This window comes from Falco rusticolus, chromosome 2, assembly GCF_015220075.1.
Source record: "Falco rusticolus isolate bFalRus1 chromosome 2, bFalRus1.pri, whole genome shotgun sequence".
Taxonomy (NCBI): domain Eukaryota; kingdom Metazoa; phylum Chordata; class Aves; order Falconiformes; family Falconidae; genus Falco; species Falco rusticolus.
The window spans coordinates 63,596,987-63,624,206 of NC_051188.1; the positions used below are offsets into that span (position 1 = coordinate 63,596,987).

The 27,220-nt window shown below is 37.3% G+C and overlaps 1 protein-coding gene across 5 annotated transcripts in view; it reads left to right on the forward strand.

Moving 5' to 3' along the window:
* ARHGEF7 (Rho guanine nucleotide exchange factor 7) overlaps positions 1–26,892 on the forward strand; it is a 125,851-nt gene extending 98,959 nt beyond the window's left edge. For 3 of the 5 annotated variants that reach the window (XM_037375895.1, XM_037375899.1, XM_037375900.1), the window contains 9 exons: positions 665–743; positions 2,022–2,161; positions 2,818–3,042; positions 5,005–5,098; positions 7,977–8,066; positions 11,262–11,438; positions 20,418–20,517; positions 21,149–21,203; positions 23,770–26,892. In XM_037375895.1, the coding sequence (XP_037231792.1) occupies positions 665–743; positions 2,022–2,161; positions 2,818–3,042; positions 5,005–5,098; positions 7,977–8,066; positions 11,262–11,438; positions 20,418–20,517; positions 21,149–21,203; positions 23,770–23,892 (1,083 nt within the window). In that variant the 3' untranslated portion in view covers positions 23,893–26,892. Of the gene's footprint in view, positions 1–664; positions 744–2,021; positions 2,162–2,817; positions 3,043–5,004; positions 5,099–7,976; positions 8,067–11,261; positions 11,439–20,417; positions 20,518–21,148; positions 21,204–23,048; positions 23,080–23,769 lie in introns of all 5 variants that reach the window. The other 2 variants (XM_037375897.1, XM_037375898.1) reach the window with 2 other exon arrangements.
* Positions 26,893–27,220: the final 328 nt, after the last annotated feature.

The following is a 27,220-nucleotide window of genomic DNA, read 5'->3' on the forward strand; positions in this document are numbered from 1 at the left end:
AACAGGCCAGAAAGTTATCCTATACTGACTTTTTTTTTTCTAGCTTGACTAGGTTTAGAATGAGATGTTATCTTCTGCAGACTTAAGACGTTCTGCTGAAACTTTACAGATTTAAAAGTGTTTTTACCATTTTTCTTTTTCCTTAAATATTTCTGTGAATGAATTTAATAGTGGGGTTATTAAGAGACATACAACTTCAGTAAATGATTGATGTGTGCGTTAGGGAAATCTTTCTTTCTAAATCTACTTGTACAACAAACCTTATTTTGAGAGCTAATCAAATGGTTTGCAAACAAATATGCTTGAAGATGAGTCACAATTGTCTCTAATAATAATATAGTAATGTGGATAACCCTGTAAGTCTCATTTTCAAGAAGCTGAGGCTGTGATGACTGACCACTATTACATTTGTATGGATCTCATAGCCTGCAGAGACTCACTGAAGTCACAGGTGTCACTTAGAGCGGTTGGACATATTAAAAACTTCCAATATAAGGTGTTTGTGTGTATTTTTAAATGTCTTTAAACCTGTCAGTGTGTGTCCGTCAATTAACTGTGTATGTCTTTGTTCAGAGCTTGAAGTTTTATATAATCTTTATTTGGGAATGTTTTTGTGTATTTTGGATTCAACTTCAGTGTTACTACTTTTTTGTTCTGTTTTTAGGGAAAACTGCCAATGACAGGAATGACTATCACAAAACTAGAAGACAGTGAAAACCATAGAAATGCATTTGAAATATCAGGTATTGACCATAAATATTTTACTTACTACTTCAGGATATGCTATTTCAAATGTCAGATGTCTTGTGAAGGTGACCAAACAAAGGCATGGGTTGCCTGATGAGATACCCATCCTTGGAGATACTCAAAAGCCCTCTGGGCAACCAGCTCTAGTTGTCCAGAAAGTGCTTGAGCAAGGGGGTAGATGGACCTGCAGAGGTCCCTTTCAGCCTCAACTACCCTATGATTATACAAATTTCATAAGGCAGCTAGACAGAGCCTCACTTGAAAGTTGCTTTTTACTGCTTAAGCAGTTAAACTATCTGCATGGGATTCATCCCCAGATTTCTGTATTTTAATGAATGGAGGCAGTTCAAAGTATGCTACTCACTGGAAGAAAAGGAATTCCAGAGGCTCTGGAAGAACTTTAAGCAAGAGCTTTCTTCTAGAAATGGTCCACCTCTTTTTGAGAGATCTTTAGCATCTTTAATGCTAATGATGGTAAGCACTGTGCTTACTTGGGGTAACTTCTGTCTGTTAAGTCATTTGGTTCAGCATGCCTTACATCCCTGGACAATTTAGAAGACAGTGGGAGCAGAGTCCACATGGTGGAGCATCATTCATTTCCTGAATCAATTCTGCCTCCAAGCAGGTTGCATTTAAGTAAAGTAGTTTTGACCCTCTAAAGTGTCAGGCAGTATCACACATCAGTGCTGTGAGGCAGAGGTAGAGAGCTGTTGATGGTGTATGAGTTAGTAGTTACAAAGCTGACCTTAGATGAGGAATATGATGGGTTATAATTGAGTTAACTGCAGAAATTAAAGTAATCATTGGTTAAGATTGCTTTCCCAAATGACTTTTGTCTCAGCTTTAATATTAGATTCAGACAAACTTCATGACTTTGAGAAGATCAGCAAACTGTATTTTAAAACTTCTATTTTGTAGCTTACAGACTCAAGAATGACTTCTTAAACTATGTGCTGGCTTTCCTAGGGAAGATGAAGAAGCGTAAGGCTACTAGATGAGCCTGTCTGTTTCTTGTCATTAAAGGTTGTGTTTAATTATTAGAGGTGGGGGAAAAAAGTAGAACTCCTATGCTTGGCACAAGAACAAATAGACGGAGGAAATGTCTGTTAAAACCTGGAAAAGTGAGATGCAGTTGTACTGAAAATACGGATTAAAATTTTTGCTTAGTACTTAAGGGATATAATGCTTTAGGAAATCAGTGTCTTTATAATCATATCAGATTGAATAAGTTGTTGTTCTGTGGCTTCCTACATCTTCTGTTTTCTGTCACCTAGGAAATATGATTGAAAGGATACTAGTGTCTTGTAACAACCAACAAGATTTGCATGAATGGGTGGATCACCTGCAGAAGCAAACCAAAGTCACAACTGCTGGGAATCCCACCATTAAACCTCACTCCGTGCCATCTCACACGGTAAGAAAATGCTACTGGGTTGAAATGAATGTGTAATTTATGCAGAATTAGGTTATCTGGCAAATATAGTACCTTCTAAATCAATTTTTAGCTGTTAGTAACAAGAACTGAATGCTATGACGGTAGTTTAATGGGTCAAAAGATGATTCTGCTTTCACTTGTGTGAACAAAGAATAAAATGCTTAGAACTTGGTGTAATAGTTTAACAGGGTAAAAGAAAATTCATTATCGTTACTTCTTCTATTTTGACCCGGTAATACATCCATGATCTTTTAAGTATCCTTAAAACAGTAGTTTTAATTGGTGGTGTGCTTGACAAGCTGTGGAGAAACAATTTCCTTCAGTACTTTCTTTGGGTTCTGCATTTGAGTTGTTGGATATGAATGGATCTAAATTTAGCTCCCTCCTTAGTGGTGAGAGAAGTAGGAGCAGGGCTGCTTGTAGCTGTTCTTTCTTTAGCACGCGCTCTATAGTAGGCAATAAAAAAATTCTTTAAGCTCTATTTTCCCAAATAATAATTTGGTGTAAAAATTTTCGGAGGCCAGCTGTAACACACAGAAGCACTAGATAATGAGTGAGATTATTTCACCAATCCTTGATAATACTCTTTATTATGATAATACACTTTCTTCCCATCACCTTTGTGTCTTTGACAGCTTCCTTCCCATCCAGTAACACCCTCCAGCAAGCATTCAGACAGCAAGCCGATACCACTGACACCTGCGTACCACACTCTCCCTCATCCTTCACATCATGGGACTCCACATACCACAATAAACTGGGGACCTCTGGAACCTCCAAAAACCTCTAAGCCTTGGAGCCTGAGCTGCTTACGGCCTGCACCTCCATTACGGCCTTCAGCAGCTCTTTGTTATAAAGAGGTGAGATACACAGCCAAGAAGCATGACTGTGTGGCAGGCCTACAATGGGAAGTTTAACTTTCTTTTACACGCCACCATTTTACAGTTTTGTGCATGTGTTTATATGAATATGATTTAACAGCCAGTGCTGAATCCATGGTAATGGACTAGTGAATGCTGTTTTTTTCAAACCGGAATTTAGTCATGCAGTTCAAAAAATCCTAAAGCTTGAGAGGCTTCCCCTGCCTCCCCCAAGTAGTTCCTCTTATTTCCACTCTTAATCCAGTTAATAAATAAGATATTTTTTAATGTTTTTTTCAAACTAGCAGTTCATTTGTTATGTTGATCATCCAGGCTTATTGTAAAGTAAGTTATTTGCTAAGCACACTGTGAAGTATCTAGGATAAGGGTTTTGTGGTGCTTCAGAGTGCTGTATCAAATCATTCTGAACACCTGTGGTAGTATAACTGACTCTTGGTTCCTCAGTATTTATCACTGTTATGAGGTAACAATAGCATATTTAAAAAACAATGGTGGATATCAAAATATATGTAATGTTTTTGTAATCAAAAGGACCTGATGGCTAATGTTAATATTAGCAAAAAAAAAAAAGTGTTTAGATTTTAAGATGCTGTTGGATTTTTGAACTAGTGTAAGGTACAAAACAGGAATCTGTTCCAAGAGAAATAAAATGTGGTGGTTTTAGCCATAAAATCATGGTGGTGGTAGGTTAATTTGGTCCTGCTGCTACATTTTGCATGATTTTATAAATACTAAGAAAAATGTTAGGTTTATTTCGGAAGTCTGTGTGTATGTGTAAGGAGGAGAGTATTGGATGCGCTGTGGCTTCGTGATACTATCTTTGTCATGCGTCCTCATGATACTCATCTAGTGAGAAGCAACAGGACCCAGAAAGAATCATGCAGTTATGCCTAAAAACATTTTATTCTGCAAATATGTGATGGTGACAGAAACGTTTTATTTTTCAGACCATGTAAATTAGTTTCTTAGAAACTGTAGCCTAAACACTGTGCCTCAGTGTGGGGTGGCTATATTTTTTTGTGGTGGCTGTGTATGTGTGACTTCGTTTTCTTCTGTAAATCCCCTAAGCAACAGGGAAAAAGTGGTAGGTGGTCTGCAATTGGGGGATTAGTATTTAGGCTTAGTTGCTACAAAAGGTTCTTCTGTTTGGTGGTACTATATGCTTGTTTTGTAACTTAAGTTAAATTTTTTCCATTCTTTCATGTGTAGGGCACTAAATTCTTGAATGTGGTAAAATTTCAGTCATCTTTAGTGTTTAGCATACAATGATGTTCAAAACCTGTCTTCATCTTCTTTAGTCTGTCCTGCTCATTCAACTTTTTACTTTCTTGTTCTGTATTTTTATAGAGGATGTCTTGTATCCTTAAGGTAAGGGGTAGACCAGTATATTCCTTTTCCTGTAACCTAGCGTTGTTCATGTAAATTAGCATGACCACGTTTTGAGCAGAAATGCTGTATTTGTTGCTGTATTTTTTTTGCCATAGAGCTTTGTAAGAACAGACCTAAACACGTACAAATTCTGGCTTTGAAGAATATACTACCTGCCAAGCTTCCTTGTTAGGTCCCTTTTTTACCTGCTTCTAAATAGACAAGTAAAATGGGTTGTTTCTTCAAAAGGCACGGGGGAAAAAACCTGTGTTAATGTCTGCCTGCCTCTTCCCTTCGCTCTAGCTCCCAAACAGCCTGCATGCTTTTGCAGCAGCTTTTCTGTATATTTCTGTTAATAGATAAAATACCTGCTTTTGTGTATAGTTGGAGGAAGGGTAGAGAGGAAATCAGCCAGTTTAGGCAAATGGGATATGCCAAAAAATATTAGTAAACTGAGTTTTGGTGCTGTTAGAAGATTTTTAGTTAGTAACTCCTGTATTTATCTTAGAAGTTAAACTTTTAAAGTATTGTAGAGAAGCTCTATTCCTTTTTATTTTTGTTTTCCCCACACAGGATCTCAGTAAAAGCCCTAAAACAATGAAAAAGCTGCTTCCCAAACGCAAGCCAGAACGGAAGCCATCAGATGAAGAGTTTGCACTGAGAAAAAGTAAGGAAGATTTGAACAAATGTCCACGTATTACAAAGGCTGGAAATAACATCAGTTTAAATTTTGTGCAAGGTAGATGTACGATGTAAGCAAGTCATGTGATTCCCTCTCCTGTCAGGGGAGAGGGGGTAGGTATCTCCAGAGGGTTTGTTTTATTTATCTTAGGTGCTTATGCCATGATGGTATTAGTTGCTTTCTGGGGCTTTGCTATTGACTACAGTGGATCTAGGCTTGTGAGGTGCCTGTTTCTGTGTTCCCTGCAGAGGGAAGTGAAATTGACCACAGAGCCATGTAAAGTTCAGTAAGGTAAACCTGTCTTTTAATACCTTAAACAACATTTTGAAGATACTAACCTACTTTTGCATAATACTTAGCAACTATGTTCTTAAACTGATCCTCATAGAATCTGAGCTGGGTGTTGGAAGGCTGGGCATTGCTGCTGGTTCAAAGACTAGTTGCTTCTGCCCTAATCTCCTAGAAGTAAGGTCATTTGCTAGCATCTGTGTCCAAATGAATTTTAGAGCTTTAGACTGCTGGAAGTGTGAAGAACAACACTGAACTGAGAGAGACTGATGAATGTATAGAAAGACAGAAGGGTCAAAATCTGGGTGTTGGGATAATTTGGGGTGGAGGGAGCATTAATGTTATCAAGCAAACACAATATTCACTTAGTTGTCACTGTCACTCTAATTCATTCTTAGAAGTCTGTATGAATGTGTAAACCAATGACTTGTATCAATAAAAGACAGGGTGTTTAGGCTGAAGGCCAGATTATTTTACTGTGACTTCAGCTTCTCTGTGTTTGTCCTTCGCTCATGGGCGAAGATAGAGACTGTGCCTTGAGTGTTCGATGTATGAAGTGTGTTATCATGGCCATTGTGTCTCACTGGTTTATGTAGGGTTGGAGAGAAAAAGCTTTTTCTCAAGGCACTGTTGGTTTGGGTAAGGTGGAGGTCCTTCTGCCTGTTTTGTGCGTTTCATATGGCAAAGGTGAAGATAGTGGACAGCATGATCCTGTGCTCATGGGTGTGCAAGTGGACATTTTATCATTTTATTTCAGGATGTTTTATCCTTACAGAAGGTATCTGTTTAGGAAAAAGGAAAGTACTGCAATACAGTATCATTTCATATGTTGGAGGATAGAGTTTCAGTACTTGTAATGACACTGGTAAAGCTGTCAACTTGCAGATGTTAAAGGTCACTTAGTGTGAGACAAGATAAGAGTTGTTTTTTGAGGGAAGGAGGAGGCCTATAACTTCCGAATACATTGTTCTACTCCTAATAAAATTTAACACCTTTCAGTATTCTGTATGTAGGAGATAACTTGCAATAAAAGGGATTTTTTTTTTGGTGGCTTTAAGTCAGTGTTACGTACAGAAATACTGATTCTTCTTATTCACCACTCCCCCCCGCCCCCCCTTGTGTCAGTAATTAGAAGCTTCTGTTATATGTTAATGCTCCTTCAACCTTTTCCAGCTTGTGGAGCTGTAAAAGTTTTCCACTGAGGAGCTTCTATTGAACTTAAAGCTTGTTGATAGACAGGTTTCTGTTTTATTACTTACGATCTCTGGAATCCCAGGGATTTGTGGGCTATGATTTGAGAAATGCTATGTCAGATTAGCATAATACCTTTGGTTTGTCAGTTATTTTAACTGAGTCCCCTCACAAAATTTATTCCAGAAGTGAAATATTTGTCCTGCTACCGTAATAATATGGTGCTGCAGGCTAACCACAATAAAATCCAATTACTTTTGCTGCCTTGAAAGAGAAAGGACTTGTACTTCAGTGTACCTTTATCCCTTAAACTGTAGGGAAACTAGATCAGGTGAAGATAATTTCTTCAACGGTTAGTTGAACAGCTGATCCTGACATGTATGGACAGCTGGCTTTGTTCTGGTGATAATAAATCACAAAAACAAACCTGATGCATTGGCTGACAGAGAATACTACTACATGTTGATGTTGAAGGCAGTTCAGATTTGCGCAGCAGAAAATCTTCAAGCCTAGGTATTTCAAGCAGGAAAACAGGAAAAATGTTTTTAAAACAACAAATCTTGCCTTGCACACAGACTGCTAATTCCATGTAAACTAATGGTAGAGGTACCTCTGGATTCCAGTTTGATTGGAATTTCATTCTGTTGAAAGTAGACAATTTGACAGCATTTTTACTGAATTCCGCAAGAAGATTTGCTGTGGACCTTTACCTTTAGGAAAATTTTGCCATGTTAAACTTGAATAGTTAAATTTTTTCCAGTAGTGCTGTTTCTACTTTAAAGTCTGAAGTTTAGTTACTCCACTTTTCACAGATGTACTTATGTGATAATGACATCTTTCTTACTGCACAGAGGACTTAAATTGTATGGGCGTATTAATTATGCTGTTAATTCTGAGTTTGATTTCCATTAGTGTGCTGCAGAAAGGGGTAAACCTGATATATATACAAAACGCCAAAGTTTTCAAGATTTCTGTGAATTAATATTCTGTTCCTTGATGTCTTTGATTAAATAATGAAATAATGCATATATAACAACTGGAGTATACAGATTTTTCCCAGTTTAATGGCTGTTTGGTTTAGAACCAGAGTGATTACACTTCAAAACATGTTCTGTGCGACTTCAGATGCTCGGAAAATTTTTTGAATGTGTAATTGCTCCAACTCGGGATTTTTCCCCGCAACATTCCAAAATAGTATTTTTTTGCTGCTTAAACTGTTATTTTGCTCACTGAAGTTTGATTTTTAAAATGGGGTGATTAAGAGAATTCTAAAGGGTTAATTGGGCAGAACTTCAGACTCAACTAAGTGTAGTGATTTACAAAGGCTTTCCTGTATTAAGAAACATAACCATGTTTAAAACTTTATTTTTCCTATTGATTCTAGGTACAGCTGCTTTAGAAGAAGATGCTCAAATTCTTAAAGTCATTGAAGCATATTGCACAAGTGCCAAAACACGTCAAACACTAAATTCAAGTAAGTTAGAAAGTACTGAAACGGCGAACTAAAACACAAATTAGATAGTTTATGAAAGAGAGGTGTATATTCTCTGGCCTTTGCAAGTAGCAAGCTGGACCTGGAAGAAATAATAACCTGTTTCTGGCTCATTACCAGTGCTGAGTGTTTAACTATTGAATGCCAATCTTTCAGGATTTAAATAAAAGAAACCAACCAAAACCCCAATGGTTATTGCTTGTTATGGTTTAAAACTGCACAAAACCTTTACCAATGATGAGGTGTCTGAATTGAATATGACAGTCAGTATACTTTTTGATAAATTTCAAGAAGCTGTTAAGTAGAGAGGAGGAATGAAGAAGTCCTAATTTTGGAGGAGTGTATTTTTGTCTTGTTCTGTTCAACAAAGACTTCCACTATGGAAAAGTAACCTAGACCTGTAAACATTTCTTCTATTGCCACTAACTGTTTTAGTATTAACTTCAAATTTTAATCCCATTATCATAATTTCAAGATAAATTGTTCTCAGATCTGTGTGTTGCTTAAAGCCATTTTTAGTTTCTCAGATCAATACCTAGCTTATTGAAAACCTGTAACGTGCCTCTGGGGTCCTACTTCATTTAATCCAAATCAAGGTTGCCATGTGGAGTTCCTCTGTATTGTAAGTAAAACACTGCGCAAAGCAGGGGAGTCCACCAGCATGTGTCCCATTTACACAAGGAAGGAGAAAATGCTGTTGTGTTTGTTCCGATTTACAGTTTTTGCAATGTTGAATACCAATTTAGTTCGGGGATCCTTGGAACACAGTATAATGATCCTAAAGTACTTGGCTGGTTTTGCTGTTGTCTGGAATTAGAAGAGTGGACATTATAATTGACTCCTTGTCCACTAAACCTGTTTAAATTTGTGGTATTAATCATTGTTACCACTACTCACAGTAGCACCTGTTTTGCTTTGAAGCAAAAGCACTTTATGCTGACAGTTGAGAAGTCTCAAAATGAAATTGCGAAGTTAGTTCATGGATTTTCCTAATACATGTTCATTTTCTGTTATGACCTTGAAAAAAATCCAGCTACTTTGCATTCATATGCAATGAGACTGTGTAGTGAGAATATGGCCCTTGTATTAGACTGTATAAACTTCTCAAGTAACAGCAAAAACCTTCATTTTATTTTTTTGTCTTGATGAACTATAGGTCTCCAAGGTGATAAAATTAGCTACCATTACATAGCTTTCAATGTTTATAGCCCTACAGTCATTACAGTAGGGTGTTTAATTGGATAAAAGGGAATGAATGTGTTCAAAATTCTGAAGATATACTGTTGTTCCAAACAAAATTAAATGAGATGAATGCTGTTTAAATGTCTTGAATGTGTTTATTGTTTCCAAGGATAATGTGACAAGAAATTGTTGGGGAAACATTTGCACTTGCACAGTAGTTTGTGTGTGCAGATATAAAATAGAGATTTTTTTTTTTGCTCTTTTGCCTATTTTTTCGTTTCTATGTATATTTAAGAAATATACATAGTGCTGTGGGTATCATTGCATACATCAGAAGTCAGCAGCTTTTATTTGCTCTTAATGCAGCAAGAAACTATTTTTTTTTATTAAGCACATGGCTGCTTTGGAAAGAATAGTGTTGTCATCCAAGACTTTAAGCTTTGGAAGATCCATTGGTAGACTGGAATTGGAAGCGGGGAAAAAACAATCATGCTGGAATTGCTTCTGTGGGAGCAGTAGTCAGTGTAGAACAACAGGATGAAAGAGTTCCCTTTCATTTGTGGAACATGCCCTTTTTTCACATGCTCCTTTCTTACCTTCATGTTAATATTCTGCCTGTCCCTCACAGCACTTGTTTGGCAATTCCACCTTAATCCAAAGCCCAAGGAGTGCTGCTTTTGGCAACATCAATTCAGCAGACCTATGGCACCAGTGCAAACTGGTAGGGAGCTGTAAGAGGTAGCAGAGCACCTTTTTTCAGTTGTTTGGGTGGGGAAGATGCAGAGTTTAATTTGAGGAGACAGATGCAAATAAAAAAGCACCGTTTCACTTTCTCCTGCTTGTTATATACTGAGTCTATTTTGCTCCAAACAAAGGCTTAAAATCTTTTGCAATATTGTATGTATGGTGGTTTCTTAACATGGTTTAAGCGTGGCCACTTAACATGGTTTCAGTTCTTGGATATTGCCAGGCCTTTAAAAAATAAAAAGTGGGGGGAAGGAGGAAGGGAAAAAGTGTCCTTAGCTATGTTTGATCAACTACCCTAGACATCTTAAAATATTTAATTGGGAGTTTAGATCCAGATAGAGGCATGTAGGAAGAAGTGTGTGAGGGGTTGAAATGGACCAAGCTGTGGTGTTAGCCTCTTGACCCTGTTTTTCTGTGAGTTAATTTACTACGTGGTTAAACGAATAACAGGGGGTACAGGCACAGAAAAACTGTACTTTGATGGTCTCCTTGAGTGGGTGCAAGATGTTGCTGCTGATTTAGAAAGTCAGCAGCCCTGCTCTGCATGAGAACCTTTGCTTTTTCCCCTGCATTTTCCTCTTTACAGTGGTGACACAAGCACTTCTGTGGCTGTGTTGTGAGCTGGTGGGAAAATGACCTGCTTGAAAAAGAATCTTTTGTAGGGTTAGTTTTCATCTGAAACTGTTCCCTGACCTGGCTCACCAAGCAGCTGTACAAATGACTGTGTCATTGCAAGGGAGGGAAAGGATGGAGGTACAGATGTGCTGATGGGGAATGGGCTGTTGCTTTTCACATCAGCGCTGGATCATGCTAGCTTACTGTGTTTATTGCTCTGTGCCCAGTCAAATCCCCTGCAGACCAGACCTGACTCCATACTTCAAAAGAATCTAACTCCCACTTAAAAAAAAATAAATACTACTTTCAAACAAGATTTGGGTTACTCAAAAATTCTCAACAAAAGCTGCTTAAAGTTTAAAAACCACTTCAAAAATTGTTCTGTAACAGTTCAAACATTGTTATGCTAAGTGTAATTTATACCTAAACCCCAGACAAATTAAAAAAACCAAACAAAAAGAAAAAAACAACAACTTTGGTGCCTTTTTAACAATATTTTCTCTTTTCCTTCTCTTCCCATCACCTTTTTGCTTTTATTTCATGTGTTTGGTTGTGGCTATTCCTTACGTTCTCCTCCTCATCCCACCTCTGCCTATCCACATCCACCATTTCATTTCACCTATACATCCTTAGCATGGCAAGGCACTGACCTGATGCATAATCACGTCTTGGCTGATGATGACCAATCAAGTCTAGACTCCTTGGGTCGTCGCAGTAGTCTTTCTCGTTTGGAGCCTTCAGACCTCTCAGAAGACTCTGACTATGACAGTATATGGACAGCCCATAGTTACAGAATGGGGTCTACATCTCGTAAGAGCTGTTGCTCATATATCTCTCACCAGAACTAATGCACTTCTGAGCTTTTTCTTAACAAATGCTTGTTGTATCACAGCCTGCTTTTCTTAGATGTTTTCTTGCTGTTCCTTGTCTCTTTAATGTGATATTTTAACAACTTCTGAGGGAGCTTCTGAAACTTCAGTTATACCTGGTGGAAGGCTCTATTGCCAGTTCAATACACGTACAAATACATCATTCCAAGAAGTGTATATCCTGTTAAGGATGATATTTCTTGAGGGTTTTTTTAACTGACAGATGTTAATTTGTAGCTCTGAATGGTTTTGTTTTTATCTTTCTTTTGACTTGGTCAGTGTAGCAACAGGTCCTTTCTCTTTTTCTTTTTTTTTTTTTAATTATTTTGGATACAGCACGTTTTTGTATTTTGTACTGAAACCATACTGGTTTGTGAACTGAGTGCCAGCGATATGGAAATACCTTAGTGGTAGTGGTTGGATTTTCTACATGTTACTAACAAAATACAAAGGTGGTAGAGTAAGAAAAAAGCAGTTTAAAAATAAGCAGTACAAGAGCTGTAAAATCATTCAGATACTCACATATCTGGCCCATTTGTTTGGAAGAGCATTTGCTAATCCATAAAAAAATTCTGGTTTTATACTGCTGCCTTTTCCTCATTGCTTAAACGTTTATACAAAGGACCGCACTGCTCTCCCTCCACCCCAGTCTGGCAGTTGTCATGAAAACCCGGCAGTCCATGCTCATTACATGCAGTGTTTTGATAATCGCATGTTACCTATGGTCATACTGTCACTTAACTGTATGCAGTAGCGTGGCAGAAAGCAGGGTCTAGCTGTTTACTTGCCTGTTAAAATACACAGCTGTCAACTCTCAATTGACCATTCTTCTTGAAAAGACAAGATGCAAGTGGTTCCCCTGATGGAGGCTTGAGTGTTCAGCATCTGAAACTCTAGGTACAGCTGTGATCACGTTGGCTTGTTTGACGTTCTGAATATTAGAATGCTTGGCTTTTGGGTTGTACTGTTCGGAGCATGTCAGTGACAGATTTTACTGTGTTTTGTAACTTCTCTCATGAGCAGGTTTGTTTTCAGCAGCAGCTCTTCACTTACAGTCGTGTTGGCTTTTCAGAGAACTGTGACATGCTGTGCACAGCTGAAGGTCTTGAACCTGCACCTGGGGCACTGCTGGGGTGAAGCGTGTGTGTGTTCTGTCTTGTGGATAATGTAACTGGTATCAAAACAAAAGTGACAGTGTTTTCTAAATCTCTGTTCACATTAGGGAAAAGCATGTGATGAAGGGACAGAAACAGTTCTCATTTTCACCAGGGTCCCTAAATGCAATCCCCTTACCCCTTTTCAAGTAAGCATGTTATCCAGTGTTCGGGTATTACTCTATGAACAAGTTCAGAATAATCGTGATGCAATTAACTGCTGCCTGGGAACTTGATCACACTGATTGAAAGATAATCAATACCTTTCTAGAAGCAGGTTACATGATCAGAAAGTTAGTAATTGCCAGATGTGCATGATTCCAGAAGGTGGTCAGTGTGGAGAAGCTGTTTCAAAGCAGTATAGATCTGCAGATTTGCATTCAATCGTGTTTGATCACCTGCTTTATCCGCTCTCACTGTTGTTGGCATTCCAAAATGTGACTAACAGCAGCAGCAGTTCTTACTGAGGAGGGGTTTCAGGGCATGTTTCACTGCTAGTTAATATATTAACATAATGACCAGAAACTTGCATATGTTGAACTTTTTTCAAGGTGGAGGAATATTGCTTAGGGAAATAAGTACATGTGCTCCATACCATTCCACAGTGCATTTGTAACCCACTTCACTCGCCTCTTCCTTTCAGTCAGTTTTTGTTTTTTTAACATATATGGAAAGTATGGATTTGTTTTTTTCCTGTTTCTTAAGCTGTGGTGTTCTAGTTAAAAATGTTTTCTGCATTGGATAAACAATAATTCCTTTATGTCTGTTTCATGTTATATAGTGTAAATATGAGTTTGTAATACAGTTGTTGCACTTGAACTTTCCTTATCACACAGAATGTTTTGTTATCCAGATCTGAAGATTTTATTGACTTTCTATGCACCAAAGCTTTGACAGTTTACCACCATTAATTATTGTAGCATTTCAGTCATTAACTATTATCATAATTAGGATCTCTCATATTCCGTATACTCGTATTAACATCACCACACATTTAAAATCATTCCATGTCTTCAGTGTTAGAGGCCATAAGCTATTGTGAACTGATCAGGAGTATTAATGCAAAATGCTTCAAAAAAAAAAAAAAGTGGAAATGGTGGTATTCAGTCCAAAGGTTCAGTGTTTCTATTTTTGTGGAACTTCAGTCATGGTAATAATAGTACCTTATGTTTATGCAATTCTGTAAATTATATGTGTACAGTTACAAATACACTGGGAGGATGGAGAATCTGAATTGCAAGGTAGGTTCAAGCCATTGTCAGCTCCTCTTCACATGGCTTATGCAGTGTTTCCATAAATTAGTATTTGCCATAAATTGAAACCAACCAATATTAATTGGGTGTTTTGCATAATCTTGCTGAAACACAGTAATGTGTATATAGTGACGTAAAACATAGAAAAAATAATATATATTGTGCACTTCATTTGTGAATGGGAGAAGCCATCTTTAGTAGGTGACTGCCTTTTGAAAATACAAAATGGATGTATATCTGAATGTTGCATTGTACTGTACAGTATGCATATTGTTTGTGGCTGCCTATATCAATTAAGTGTTTTGTTTTATATAAAAAGGACATCTGTTATGTACAGTTGAAATAAATTTTGCATTTGCTAGACTGTGACTTTAATATTTAATTATTATGCAGGGGGAAAGGACAGCAAACTTGTAATTTAACTTCCTTTTCTCCCCATGCCTCCTTTCTCTCCCTACTTTCTTCCTGGAGGAATCAAATGCTGAAGTGAAAGACCTTTTTTGACATACGTGTGTACTCATTGTTTAATGTAGTTGACAACTACAGGAAATTCAATGTAATGTGGGAGTATGTATTCTTCTGTATCCTCTTTTTTAATAGCTATTCAGAGATGTTGCCTCCCTTTCCACTTAACTGATTCTGTTTTCTTCTTTTTCACTTTTTGGATTGGTGTATTCTCAGTGAAAGCACAGACTGAATTTTTGGAACAGTCTAAAACTTCTGCAGGTCCTGTTACCAGGGAGAAATTTTATGAATATGATACTGGTTTCTATAACCTTATATTTTCAAGATTTAATATTACCACATTTTTCTCTTTGAAACAGGAGTTATCTTTAGTGTTTCTACTTAAAAGATGCTCATATTTGAGTGAATTTAAATGAAATTATAACCTAATATACATACTAAAATGTTTACATTAAAATAAACAAAGTAATCACCTACTTCTATTAAAAAGTCATAACAATTTTTTGCTATGATTGTAGCAACTCTAGTTTTAGCCCTACAGCCCTCTGGTTGGAAGTTTTTGTATTGGTTAGTGAAATACGGCAAGTTCAGTGGGATAGCTCTTTCCAAATGTTGTCTTAGAAATATCCCACTTCTTCAGATGGTGTTTCTGTGTTTCAAACATTCTGTTCCTATATGGCTAGCACTTACATATGAAGTTGTATGTGTTTCAGTCCACTTTAATTATTTTCATTTTACTTGTCAAAACGTTTTGCTGTAAACTGCATAGATCTGTCATCTGAGTTATGTGCGGTTTTTTCCTATTTGTGTATCACTATTAGTTAAAAACCAAAACAAACAAAAACTTCATGCCAAAACCTTTTTTGTTACTCCCAAGAATTTGCAAACAACAGTGCACTTTATACAGTGAACCGAAGTTTGGCCTGATGTTTGGATTCTGACTTGGTTTTATCTGTACAAAGATATTAAAGGGCTCCCTTTTGACTTTAGCAGATCCGTAGCAAGAGGATTCTTTTTCAGTGTTTTCATCCAACGGCTGCAGAGTCTGGGAGCACCATTTTTAGGATTCATCATGTTACGACCTCATCAAAGATTCATTGAGAAAGAAAATGTTAATTTGGCAGGTCTGCTCATCCACTTTAACATGTTTAATGTAACTAATGCAATGAAACATTGTATTAAGTGACAAGTAATTCTTATTTTTCAACTAACACTTGCTTCTCCAGGAAATTTACCCCTCTGTACATGCCAGTGGCTAATGGTAGATATAAACAGTTGTGTATGCAAATTCTTGTTTTTCAGTGGCAGTTAAGACTTCTGTCTTTGCTTGAGCTTCTTACCTTATGAAGAGAGCCTAGTAAAGTTGGTGAAAAACAGAATTGTATATTTACAAGTACTGTTTCTAATTTTTGACCTTTATTGTCCTTTGTTCCCCTCCTTAGCTCTCCTAATCACAATAAAGGTATGAAAAAGTGGAGAAAACAGCAGTACTTAAAAGCTGTGCAACAGAATCATTGCTGCCTCAGCTTATGCCATGCATTTCTTAGAATTAACCACAGTCACCATATGTCTAACTTCAGTAGCTTAAATTAGGACCCTCATAGTTGCTGGAAGAAAGCAAACTCTTTGGAGTTTGTGAAAGTACCTAGGTTGAGCCTTCTCCAGACAGCCAGCTGGAGGAAGGAGCCCTGTTCTTGATTGATTGGGGAGAGCTGACCTTTAATTGAGGCCCTGAGGTGAGCTACTTCAAGCAGGTGATGTGAATACCCACCTCTGTTTTACTGTTGGCTTAAATGGTTCCTGAACAGACAAGGTCTTTGAACATAAGCAGAGACTTAATGTCTTTTTGAAGTGAAAATGTCATCCCCCTTCTTCTCTTCCTTCCCTCCTGCCTGATGTATTAAGATCTGTGCATAACTTCTGGACTCTCTTCACATGTGTCTGCTAAATGATTCAGAACAAAGGATCAGACTGATAACCAGTACTTCTGTCAGGAACCAGCATGGTACCACATCAACTTTTGTGTTTTTGGGGTTTTCGGTTTGTGGTTTTCTTTTTTTTTAAGATGTCCACTCCCTTTGGAGGAGAGTGAATAAAAGGTTGGGGTTGTGCAGTTATGCTTGCAAACAGACTTCACTGAGAACCTCTGTGGCATTTGATCTGTGCGCTAGTTTCTTCCTGTTTTGGTGTTAAGACCGTACTCCAGGGCTAGGAATGATGTTCTACTGGTTTCAGACAGATATAAAGTGAACTTCCGTCATGAAGTCTCAGCCACATAAACATCCAAACAGGTTTCAGCTTTCCTTTTTTTTTTTTTTTTTTTTTTCCAAAACTGCTTGCTGGTTTGGCTGATTGATTAGGCTGGAAGCGGGGGTCAGACACTGAAAACTAAAAGCAGGGGGCTGTTGCCCAACACGCCTGTTCTGGTATCTCAGGTGTTGTACCATGTTTCATAGTGGGTATTGCTAAGGTCTCTAGCCATGATCTGAATGCCAGGTGGGCTGTGCTGTTGTTTGCCTTACTCTGGAGACTAAATTTGCTAAACCTATAATTTAGGGTATGGTATTGGCGAAAAGCATTGTAATTCTTCATTCTCCACTCTAGGGCTGGGAGGTACTAACGTTGAAGAGATACCTTTCTTAATGGAATTTAATTGATGGAAACTTGGTTGAATCTTGGTCGTATTGGTCAGTAGTTTTGCCTTAAATAACAGACTTCTAAATGGTGGGGTCATTCTTCCAAGACCCTGGATTTAGGAGTTCCTTGTTGAAAAGTTACAGCAATTTACTCAGCCTTAACATTTGTTTGCAAGTCTTGAAGTATATGGGTTTGCCAAAGATCCTTTATTCTCCCATCCACCTTAATTCCTGAATACCCCACAAAAAAAAGCAAAAGAAAAAATAATAAAACTCTGTTTTGTAAAGCTTTGGGGGGGGGGGGGGGTTCACTTTTTTCTTTTTAACTAGTACTTTTGCTTGTGTTGGCTCAAGGTGGTTTAGGGTCAGAGTTGTTGGAGGTCAATTTAAACGTCTTTTGGCCTGTTTGACTTGGAATGAGACTGAGTAGTGTCTTGTAATAAAATTCAGTGTGAAATTTAGATGCTTAAGATTGAGGAATGGCAGATATGACAAACTGAAGTAACTTGATTCCTCTGCGCTACTTCATGAGCATGTGGAATACGTCTCAATGAGGTGCTTAGGCTTATCTAAGTTACAGGAACTTCCTAGAGCATCCTTCTAGTACAACTCTGTGTGAGATACCCACTGTGCTATAACACAATCTTCTCTTCATGTCCTAAAGCTGTAGTTTGTAAACTTTTCTGGGGAGAAATGGTCATATAGAGAACAGACTTGAAGAACCTGGTGGAGGCACAAAGGGCAATTTAGGGAGTATTGCCGAGTGCCAGTAATGAGGTGACTGCTTGAAGTTTGTTCTAGATGTATAATTGCCAGAAAATAAATCTCTTTTTTTTAAAAAAAAAAAAAAAAGCTTCTGGCATAACTGTTGCAGGAAACAAGACAGGAAGCTTTGTTTTGCGTTTAGAACTTGACACAACAAGTCTGATATTACTGTGCACATACTCATTTGATGACTGAGTTCTTTGTTACAGGATAGATGTGCTATGTGATTGTACTTTTGATACTTAGCAAGTGTTTGTAGGGTTTAGGAAAAAAAATCCAAAACAAACATACAAAAAACCCTGCCAAAAACTCACAAAAAGCAAAACAATGTAGGTTTTTTTGCATAAGTACAAACCATAGGAGCACCGAGGGTTCTGAGATACAAATAAATCAATTGCATGACCCAAGGTGTTGGAGCAATGAAGATGAGTGATAAACTTGTGATGTCCTGCATTCCACGGTAGTTAGTTTTTTGTGGCACAGGAAGGGCAGTGGTCACAGCAACAGTTTTGCATTGTGTGTGTATATGTTCTGTGTGGTCTCCTTGTGTGTATAATGTTGGTGAACTTTTAGTTCTTAATGAAACTGCGTTCTGTGTCTCAATAGTATTAAGTGTTTACTGTGCTATGCTGTACATACATCAAGATATGCTGGTGTAGACATCTGTTTTACATGCATGTGTGTATATAACTGTACAGCTGGGACATTTTTTTTTAAAAGCTGTCTACTCCATGCTATTTCTGCTTTACAAGGACCCGTGTTAACTGACCAGGCAAAGGCAACTGGATGCAGCTTTATACAGAGATCAATACAATGAGCTGCTCCGTTTGGGTGAAGGGAGTCACGGGTGAGAACCGTGTGGCAGTTCTCTCCCTTTGGTCACTGTCTCCCTCAGCGTGTGCTGGGCTGAGGTGCTCCACATGGGTACAGAGACCCAAAATGTGGTGATCTGGTAGCAGCTTCTGCCAACTAATTCCTAAAACAACATTTAGCTTAGTGTTTTGTGTTACCTCCTGGGTTAATAAAGCAGAGTAGTAACCAATTTACTGAAAGAAATACAAGACAACTTCTTACAATTAGCGATTGACAGCGCAAACAGGGAAATGTCCTTGAGCACCATGCAGAGTTCGGATGTGCTTGTTTTATAGGTTGTTCCTTCCCTGGAAAATAAGTGGGAGTGCTAGGGTATTTATTAACCTGAAAAAATGTCTTCACTCTGTAAGATGAAGAACTTACGGCTTTCAAGGACAAGATTCTGTTCTCAAATCTGCAGTTATCTTTATTCCATAAAATTTTGACCATCGTGTACTGATACATTAGATCTTTACTGTCAGCTTAAGGAAGCTCTTTTCTTCATTAAAGGATGTTTGCCATTGTTTGCTAAATAGTTTAAATAGTTTAACGCATACTGCTAAACTGTGGTCTCTACAAGCTCATTGTTCAAAACTCAAGACTGCAGCTGTTAGGGAAGTGTTTTTCAGTGAGCTTAGTTTCTTTCATGTTTTTTGCGTGATTAGATGATGTATTTTGTCATGAACCATAAAAGAAAAGCACTCCTGTCACAAAGCAGCAGTTCAGCAAAAGAAGATGTATTTCCCCTGACAGGCATGTATCCTGTAGTACCAAGTTATCAGTTGAAACTGTACTAGACTGAAGACATTCCTGGTTAATGAAAGTTCCATTACAATGAACTGGTAGGCAAGTGTACCTTGTTTGTTAAAACCGATGTCTTGGTTAAAAGGTGCAAGAACTTTAGTGCCTTACCTGTTCTGTTTGTATTCTGAACAAATGCTGAGACAGCAAGTTATTTACAGACCTTCTTTAAAAAAACAAAACCAAACCTTGTGATTTGTTGCAGCCTAATTAAATAACATTTCTAGAATGCATACTTTATGTATGTATAAATGGATGCACATGTCTGAGCTGTAGATTTTTCTGTTCAGAGCTACTGTTTTAGAATCTGTATGTTACCTTGATATAAATTGTAAAAATTGTGAAAAACGTTTTTAAGATATTGGAATGTTTTTTTATTGTCACACCATTAAGTGCTTTTAAAAACATAAAGACAAAGTATATATTTCATTTGATAGGAATTTCTTATAGGACTAAAAGGCTGTAAGTGTATGTATATGTATGTGCATACAAAATTGTGTTGTTTATAGTGTTTCAGGGGAAAGGAGTTTTAACTACTTTTTTCTTCCATCGTTGTATCATTTGATACCACTGTTCTGCTCCTTACTGGTAGAGTAATTGGTTTAGAGTGGAATTATTTCTTCAGTTTGTGTCTGTATGAGATCAGAATCTGTCCATGAGGCTTAAATCACTATTACATGAACACATGTATCTGTCAGCTGTGGTGAATTTGTATAGCTTTTACTGAGAGCTGAACGGTGCACTGTCGGTTAAACGGTATAGAATCCCTGTCGATGACGCAGAGTTGTCAGCAGCAGGATAGGAATGTCATAGTTGTAAGGCTGTAGTTGTCAATGTAGAAAATGTGTGAGTTGTGTGTGTGGAGGAAGGGGGGAGATGGAAAGTGATACATTTTGGTCAGACAGGTGTATCATGGAATGAATGAAACAGTAATCTTCAAAATGCCGCAGCAATATTTGTGAGTTGCTCATTTTGTAATTTATTTTTGCAACAGGTTCCCGTAAAGAATCAGCTCCTCAAGTCCTGCTTCCAGAAGAAGAAAAAATTATTGTAGAAGAAACTAAAAGTAATGGTCAGACTGTTATAGAAGAGAAGTAAGAGAACATTTAATGAATGATGGATTAAAGTAGTAAACTTTGCACTCTTCTTTCTCCTCCCATCTCCCATTATAGTAGTGTATGTATGGCATATTTGTCATAGGGAACAGAGCTGTCTGGAGTATGCTGGCAGTTCTCTTAAGTGCAGCCGGCCTCCGTTTAAATGCTTGTGGTCTGGTTTCTTTGTATATTCTATACAACATACCACTTCTTGGCATGGAAGGAGTAAGTCTCACTTGTCCATAATTTTTCCAAGTGCTGTAGGATTTCAGCACTAAATTGATTTCATCTTTCTAGCTAGTATGTGGTGTCATTTTGTTTTTTTGATAAGGTATATGTTGGAAATGAAATACAGTTCGGTTACAGAAAGCTGTAACGCAGAAACCAGCATAGATCCATAATGTGCTTAAGAGGTGTATCCTGTCACAGAAGCTGGTAACAGATCCTTGCCTTACTGAATATAAGTAAGGATAAGAGACAAATTTTTTTAACATAAGTTTGAAATTAGCTGTTAGCTGTGGGTTTTGGTGTTTTTTAAAAATGCATTTCATTTAGCAGTGTGTCTAATAATAGATTTAGAGAAGTATTTCTGAAAACCGTTGTAACAGATCGTCTTTTTTCATTTTAGAAGCCTTGTGGACACAGTATATGCATTAAAGGATGAAGTACAGGAGTTAAGACAGGTAGGTAACTTGCTACATTTATAGCAACATGGAGAATGGAAGGGTGGAAGTCTTACAGAAATAAATACAGCTTGTGAATTGATTCAGTTTGACAGGAATTAAATTTTGGACTAGATTCACTTTTAAAAGTGAAACATCGATTTGACAAAAAAGCACCCTCTGCTGTGGTTATCAGTCCTTGGAGCACCAACCTTTGAGAATAGCATTAAGTATCCTCTTTCTGAGGTAACTTACGAAGCTCTTTTCATTTGGTTTTGGATGTTACAACTTGTGAAATGTTTGAAGTGTTAAGCAAATCCTGTTCTGCTGTATCACCAGCAAAATAAGCTTATAGAGACTGAAATACTATTTGCTCGAGAATGTATTATTTTAGTTGTATAAGTGTCTGGATTTATTTAGGCCTTGATTAATGGTCTTTTAGTGACTTGAACACCTGTTACGAATCAGTTCTTAAAACATCTCATTTCCAGAGATGAGAGTATTTTCAGTGTCTGTTGTGGCCTTTTTTTTAATGAGGGCTTAGGGTTAGCTGCTGCTTTGTCACATGGGGGAATTGTGCAAGATCTTACCTGAGTTGCTGGTATCGGAAGTTGCAGCTGCTGTTTTAAGTATCCAAAATGAGGTGTTTAAAAGTAGCTTTTCCTTGTTAGGACATGGCCTGTTTAAACCATGCTAAAGCTGCTGCATGTAGTCATTGCTTATTGTGTAGGCAAAAAAGCACTGAATTATCCTCGCTTTCCAATGTGTGAATTGGCGAACTGACCTTAACAGTTCTGACTCAGGACATTGGATAAAATCTCCTGTGTTTAATGTAAAATAGATTTGTATTAAAATTACGTTTTAAGCTATGAATGTGAATCCAAATTCTTTGCCCATCTGTAAGCGTGCCCAGTATTTCTAAGGATGTCATGCATGTTCCTGGAAATAGGACAGCTGATGTCTTAAATTCTGCTGTTTTCAACATACAAAGCATGTGTGTCCCAGGACTGACACAAAATTGATGGTCTTACTAAAAATATAATTCACTTAATACAAGCATCAGTAATAACCTGCTAATACTCATGTGGCCTGGCTGCTTTTGTACAAAGGATAAATACGCTCCCCCACTGAGGCCCTGCAGATATCTGTGTGACCATAAACAAGAAGTTGCCTTCTCCTGAACTTCAAGCAACAGCTCTCTTTCCTGGTTCCTTTCCAAATAGATTGTTCTCTTCAGAATCTTGTACCTTCCAAAGCCAAAACTTATTAAAGCCTGAGCTAATTTCTTTTTTGTGTGTGTGTATCAGGAGTCTCGGCTTAGAAGCATTTATTGGTCTGCTGCTATGATGTTGCTGACTGGAAAGTGGCAGAAATAATCTCTTGAGCTGGGAAGGTCCCAAGTGACCAAGGGCTTTGTGAATAACGGCTCTCTGGGAGTACATAGCGTGCTGGTTGGTGTAGGCACCAGACTGCCTGTTGGTGAGAGTTACCACACGGAGTGGGGTGCCTGCCATCACAGCTTCCATAGGTTATTCATGGCTCTTTCTCCACAGGCACTATACTTAAATAGTACAGTCCTGAACTGGAAATAAATAAATGAATGAATGAATATAAACTAGGTCTGTACCTACAAGAAAATAATGAAATTTCTGAGTTTCTCAACAGACTTGAGGAGGGAATGGGGTCAGCAAGGCAGCAGCTGTTGATCCTGTCCTGTTTCTAGAAATGTCTGTAAATGACAGCTTATTGGGAGTGCAGTGGTAGCCTTGGATTGCAGATCTGTTTGTTAAACACCCGTAGACTTGTTGTCCTGGTGCTTTAATGTAATGTTGTCTTACCTTCTGGTTGCTTCCCTACTGTTGCCAGCGTCACCTGGGCCTGTACAGGATTAATCAATGTAAGCATTACTGTGGTTTGGTCAGTGACATCCTTGTGGTCCTGTTGTTCACGGTATTTCAATATTACCTGATGGTGCTAAGTATTGAGAACTGACTCAATATAATGTGCAGAGTGGTGGTGTTCCTTGAAATTCAGACTCTTCTTAGACTGTTGGTAGTCATCTGGTTTAAATTTTAGGTCACAAAACACTTTCCAGAGAACATAGTGTTTTTCAAGATAGTCTTTTCAACTGTTTACTTCCCTAACGAAGCAAGCTAATTTGCATTAAGTTTTAAGAAGCATTTCTGAGATTGTGAAACTAGTTATAATCACAGGAGACTCTTAGGGGGGATTTTTATTCTACTTACTGCTCTATTTCCCTTCTCCATTAACAACAAATACATTCTACTCTTCGTTGATCAGATATGAGCAGAAGAACTCAAGATTATTGGCCATCTGTTACTAGCACTTGCATTATAAAAGACCCCTAAGTATAAATAGGAAATAGTTTAGCCTGATAGATTTTGTTGCATTGTGTGAAGTAACTGTGTGTAACTTGTGAAATTTTAATAGAAGGCTTTGCTTTTGAACAGCTAATAGCAGTCTTACTGAAAAGAGCCTTCAGAATTTGTAATTGACACTGTATCTGTAGTCAGAAAAGATCTGTTAAAAAAACCAAAACACTAATATTTCTGTCGCTATTAAACAGGATAACAAAAAGATGAAGAAATCATTAGAAGAAGAACAAAGAGCTCGCAAGGACTTGGAGAAGCTTGTTAGAAAAGTTCTAAAGAACATGAATGATCCATCTTGGGATGAAACCAACTTATAACTATTTTTTTTTCTTTTCCCCTTTTTCTTTCTATTGAAAGACCAGTTGTAAAACTGAGCTGGGAAGCCTTCTGACATTAGTCAGTGTTGCATCAAGAGCACTACAAAACAGGATTTAACTGGATCTAGTGATTTCTTGCTCTGAACATATAGAAACAGTCAAGCCATTTACTGAAGCAATCTGTAAAGTGTGGAGACCGTGGATCCTGAACTCTACTAAACTTAATTTGTTTGCATCTAAATTACCTCATTTTGCAGAAAGTGCAGCACCTGACTAAAAGTCCATGTTTTTCAGTGGCTTTTTAATTAAATATATATTTTTCTTGTAAATATCTGTAATTTTGAATGCATATGTGATTGATGTATCAGGGCTGATATGTTATTTTTTTCTCTTGTTATTATAATGGTCACAAGTGTTAGAAATGACGGCAGTACTGTCTTACCTAAAAAAGGTCAGAGTTCTTTGTGGATAATTATGGATTTGTTCCAAATTACCTACTCATCACACATGCAAATTTAAAAACCTATTAAAAACCTATTTTCCTATTGACCACTATTTAAATCCTTCACTGTTATTTATGTCTGTGCATACATTTTTAAACAGTTTACAAATCTTTAAGAACAGTATTAAAATACAGAAAATTGTTTATTGACAGTAGAAACAGTTTTTAACTAAACTAATGCCCATGATTTATGTTCATGTACACTTGTTTGGAAGACTAATCTGTTTTGGCCACCAAAAGACTGATGTACTTGCCTGCTTTTTATGACTGTGATTTTTAGGTGTTTATGTACTACATTTTCTATTGTTGTGCTTAAACATTCAGCTGGCTAATAATTTAATAGATAATACAGTTTGTTAAAGCAAAAAACCCAACAAAATTTTGTGAATAAATTGTTGCTATTTATGTTTTATGGTCATAACAATTAAATTTAGCTAACCTTTGTGCATAAGGCACATGGGCTAGGCCTAACTTCATTCAGAGCTTTGTTTTTATACCACTATGTAAGACACTCTGAAATTCCCAGACTGTGGAAGCAGTCATTCCTTTCCCACCCTGTTTTCTCAGCATATTGCTGGTTTCTGTCCTACTAGGATTTAAATGGAAACAAATCTGGAGATAGGAATTTTTTTAAAAAATCATACTGTAATTCATAATTTGAACTGTGACAGATTTTCAAATACATAAACGGACATTTATTCCTTAGTCTTACAGGTGCAATTACTGCAATCCTTTCTTGTATTTAAATTAGGAGATGCTACATCACTGCAAATGGTGAGCTTCAGTTGGAGCACTTAAAATACAAATCCCATTAGAGCTCATTGTGTTTCATTGATTTCAGCAAACTTTGGATTAAACTCCAGATGGTGCAATTTTCTGAGGGGTTTTTCTTCAGTTTATTTCAGTCAGAAGTGCAGGTATAGCACAGGTGTGAGTCATGTCTTTTTGTCATGCTGATTTTCTAGTGCCCTTTAACTCCTGTTAAATTTAATGCTCAGACTTGAGCAAATGTTTATATGAACTTTTAACGAGTAGGAGCCAGGATGGTTAGGGTGGTAAGAATTTTCATGCACATTTTGAATCTAATGAAAAAGCTATTTTTAAAGCTATCCACTTTTCTCATCCAAGAACAACTTGTTGTTTCAAATGGGAAAGAACATCAGTGATTACATGCTTGAGAAACAATTCCGTGGGAATGGAGTGAATAGGCAATTAGTTGTCTGTTTTAAAAAGCTGAATATGTTTGTAGGTATTCTAACTGGTGTTCCTACAGTTTTAAAATGTCTTCCTTTTAATTCTAGAGGAGGAGACTGGATAAGAAAACTAAAAATGTCTACAGTATCAGTTACGTATATTCACAAACTTTACATTTATGATAATTCTTGATACCAAAATCTTTTCCTGTTTGCAGTCGCACAAAAGATGTGGACTGACACTTGCGTTCATCTTCGTATTTATACTCCCACTAAAAGCTAAGTGATACTAAACCCTGCGTATTCATAATTCTGGCTAAATTTGGGAATTTTGCTAACATTTTTCCTTTCTGACAGGCTATTTTCAGAGTGAATTTTAATTTTCAATTGAGCGTATGTGAGAAAGGACGTTCTGGAGGAAGAAGTATAAAAGGAATACATTAATCTTACCAGTATTTAGCAGATTTTAACTCAGGAACAACTTCCATCATAACAATTTGTTTTGCATTATATTGCAACAAGTGGCATTGCTGTATAGATTTGCTGACTCTTAGTACCTGTGGTTATGATTTCTGACAGTACACCTGTACTGACATCTAATGAACATGCCTTAAACAGTGGGATTAAGCAATTAAGCAGTTGTTAAATATGACCAGGACCTAGGGACTGATTTTATCTGATTTTATTCAAGGTGGATTGGGATGACTTAAGTTTTAAAAAAAAAAAAAAAGAAAAAAAAAAAGAAAAAAGCCCCCCACCTAATATTGTAGGTAATTTTTGTCTCTAGTGCAGAGAGTGAGCTTCAGGCTTTCGGGAACCAAGGAATATCTGAACTTTTTTCTTTGACAATTTGTTATACTGTATATAGATTGTAAATTTCACCATGGACCTTCTGAATTGTTGGAACTTTATATAAAGCATGGATAAATGGGGCACTGTTTATTTAACCTATTAAAGGGTTATTTCTTTGCTCTCATCATTTAGGGATGAGGAGATGAAGCCATTTCTTATCCTGTAGATGTGAAGCACTTTCAGTTCTCGACTGTCCAAAATGTAGCATAACGTTTCTGTGTACTTACTGATGTATGCGTGTTTGTCTCACCATGTCATGACATCTTAAAGATTGAACAACTGCCCGCCTTTGTATAAACCTTCTTAACGCCAATCATTTAGGGAATTTAGAGTGTCTGTTTACGGTATCTGTGGAGAATTCACATTTAGTTTAGACCTCACAATAATACCCTGATATCGACTACTAAAGTGTTTATGCTACATCGTTGTAATTAAACCATGATTTTTCCCCTATCCTGTGAAGTGTTACATTTCATCTCTAGTATGTGGGCTATGAGATTAAGAAGGAAAATTGCTTTACTTTTTCCGGTGTTTCATATAAATAACCTCTGATATTTAATAGTTGATACAATACCTTGAAAAGGCTTTCTTATGGTCTTTTTATAACAGAAATTTGATGCCTGAAAAACAAACCAAACTAAGGGTTGTTTAGAGGGGTGAGAAGGAGGGTCTTAACTGTCTTACGCTGAGGAATTGTAACTTTCTTTGGCAACCTGACCTGCTAGGGTAATGGAAGAGATGGAGGAGATCAGAGAGAAGACGGTGAAAAGGAAGAAAGAAA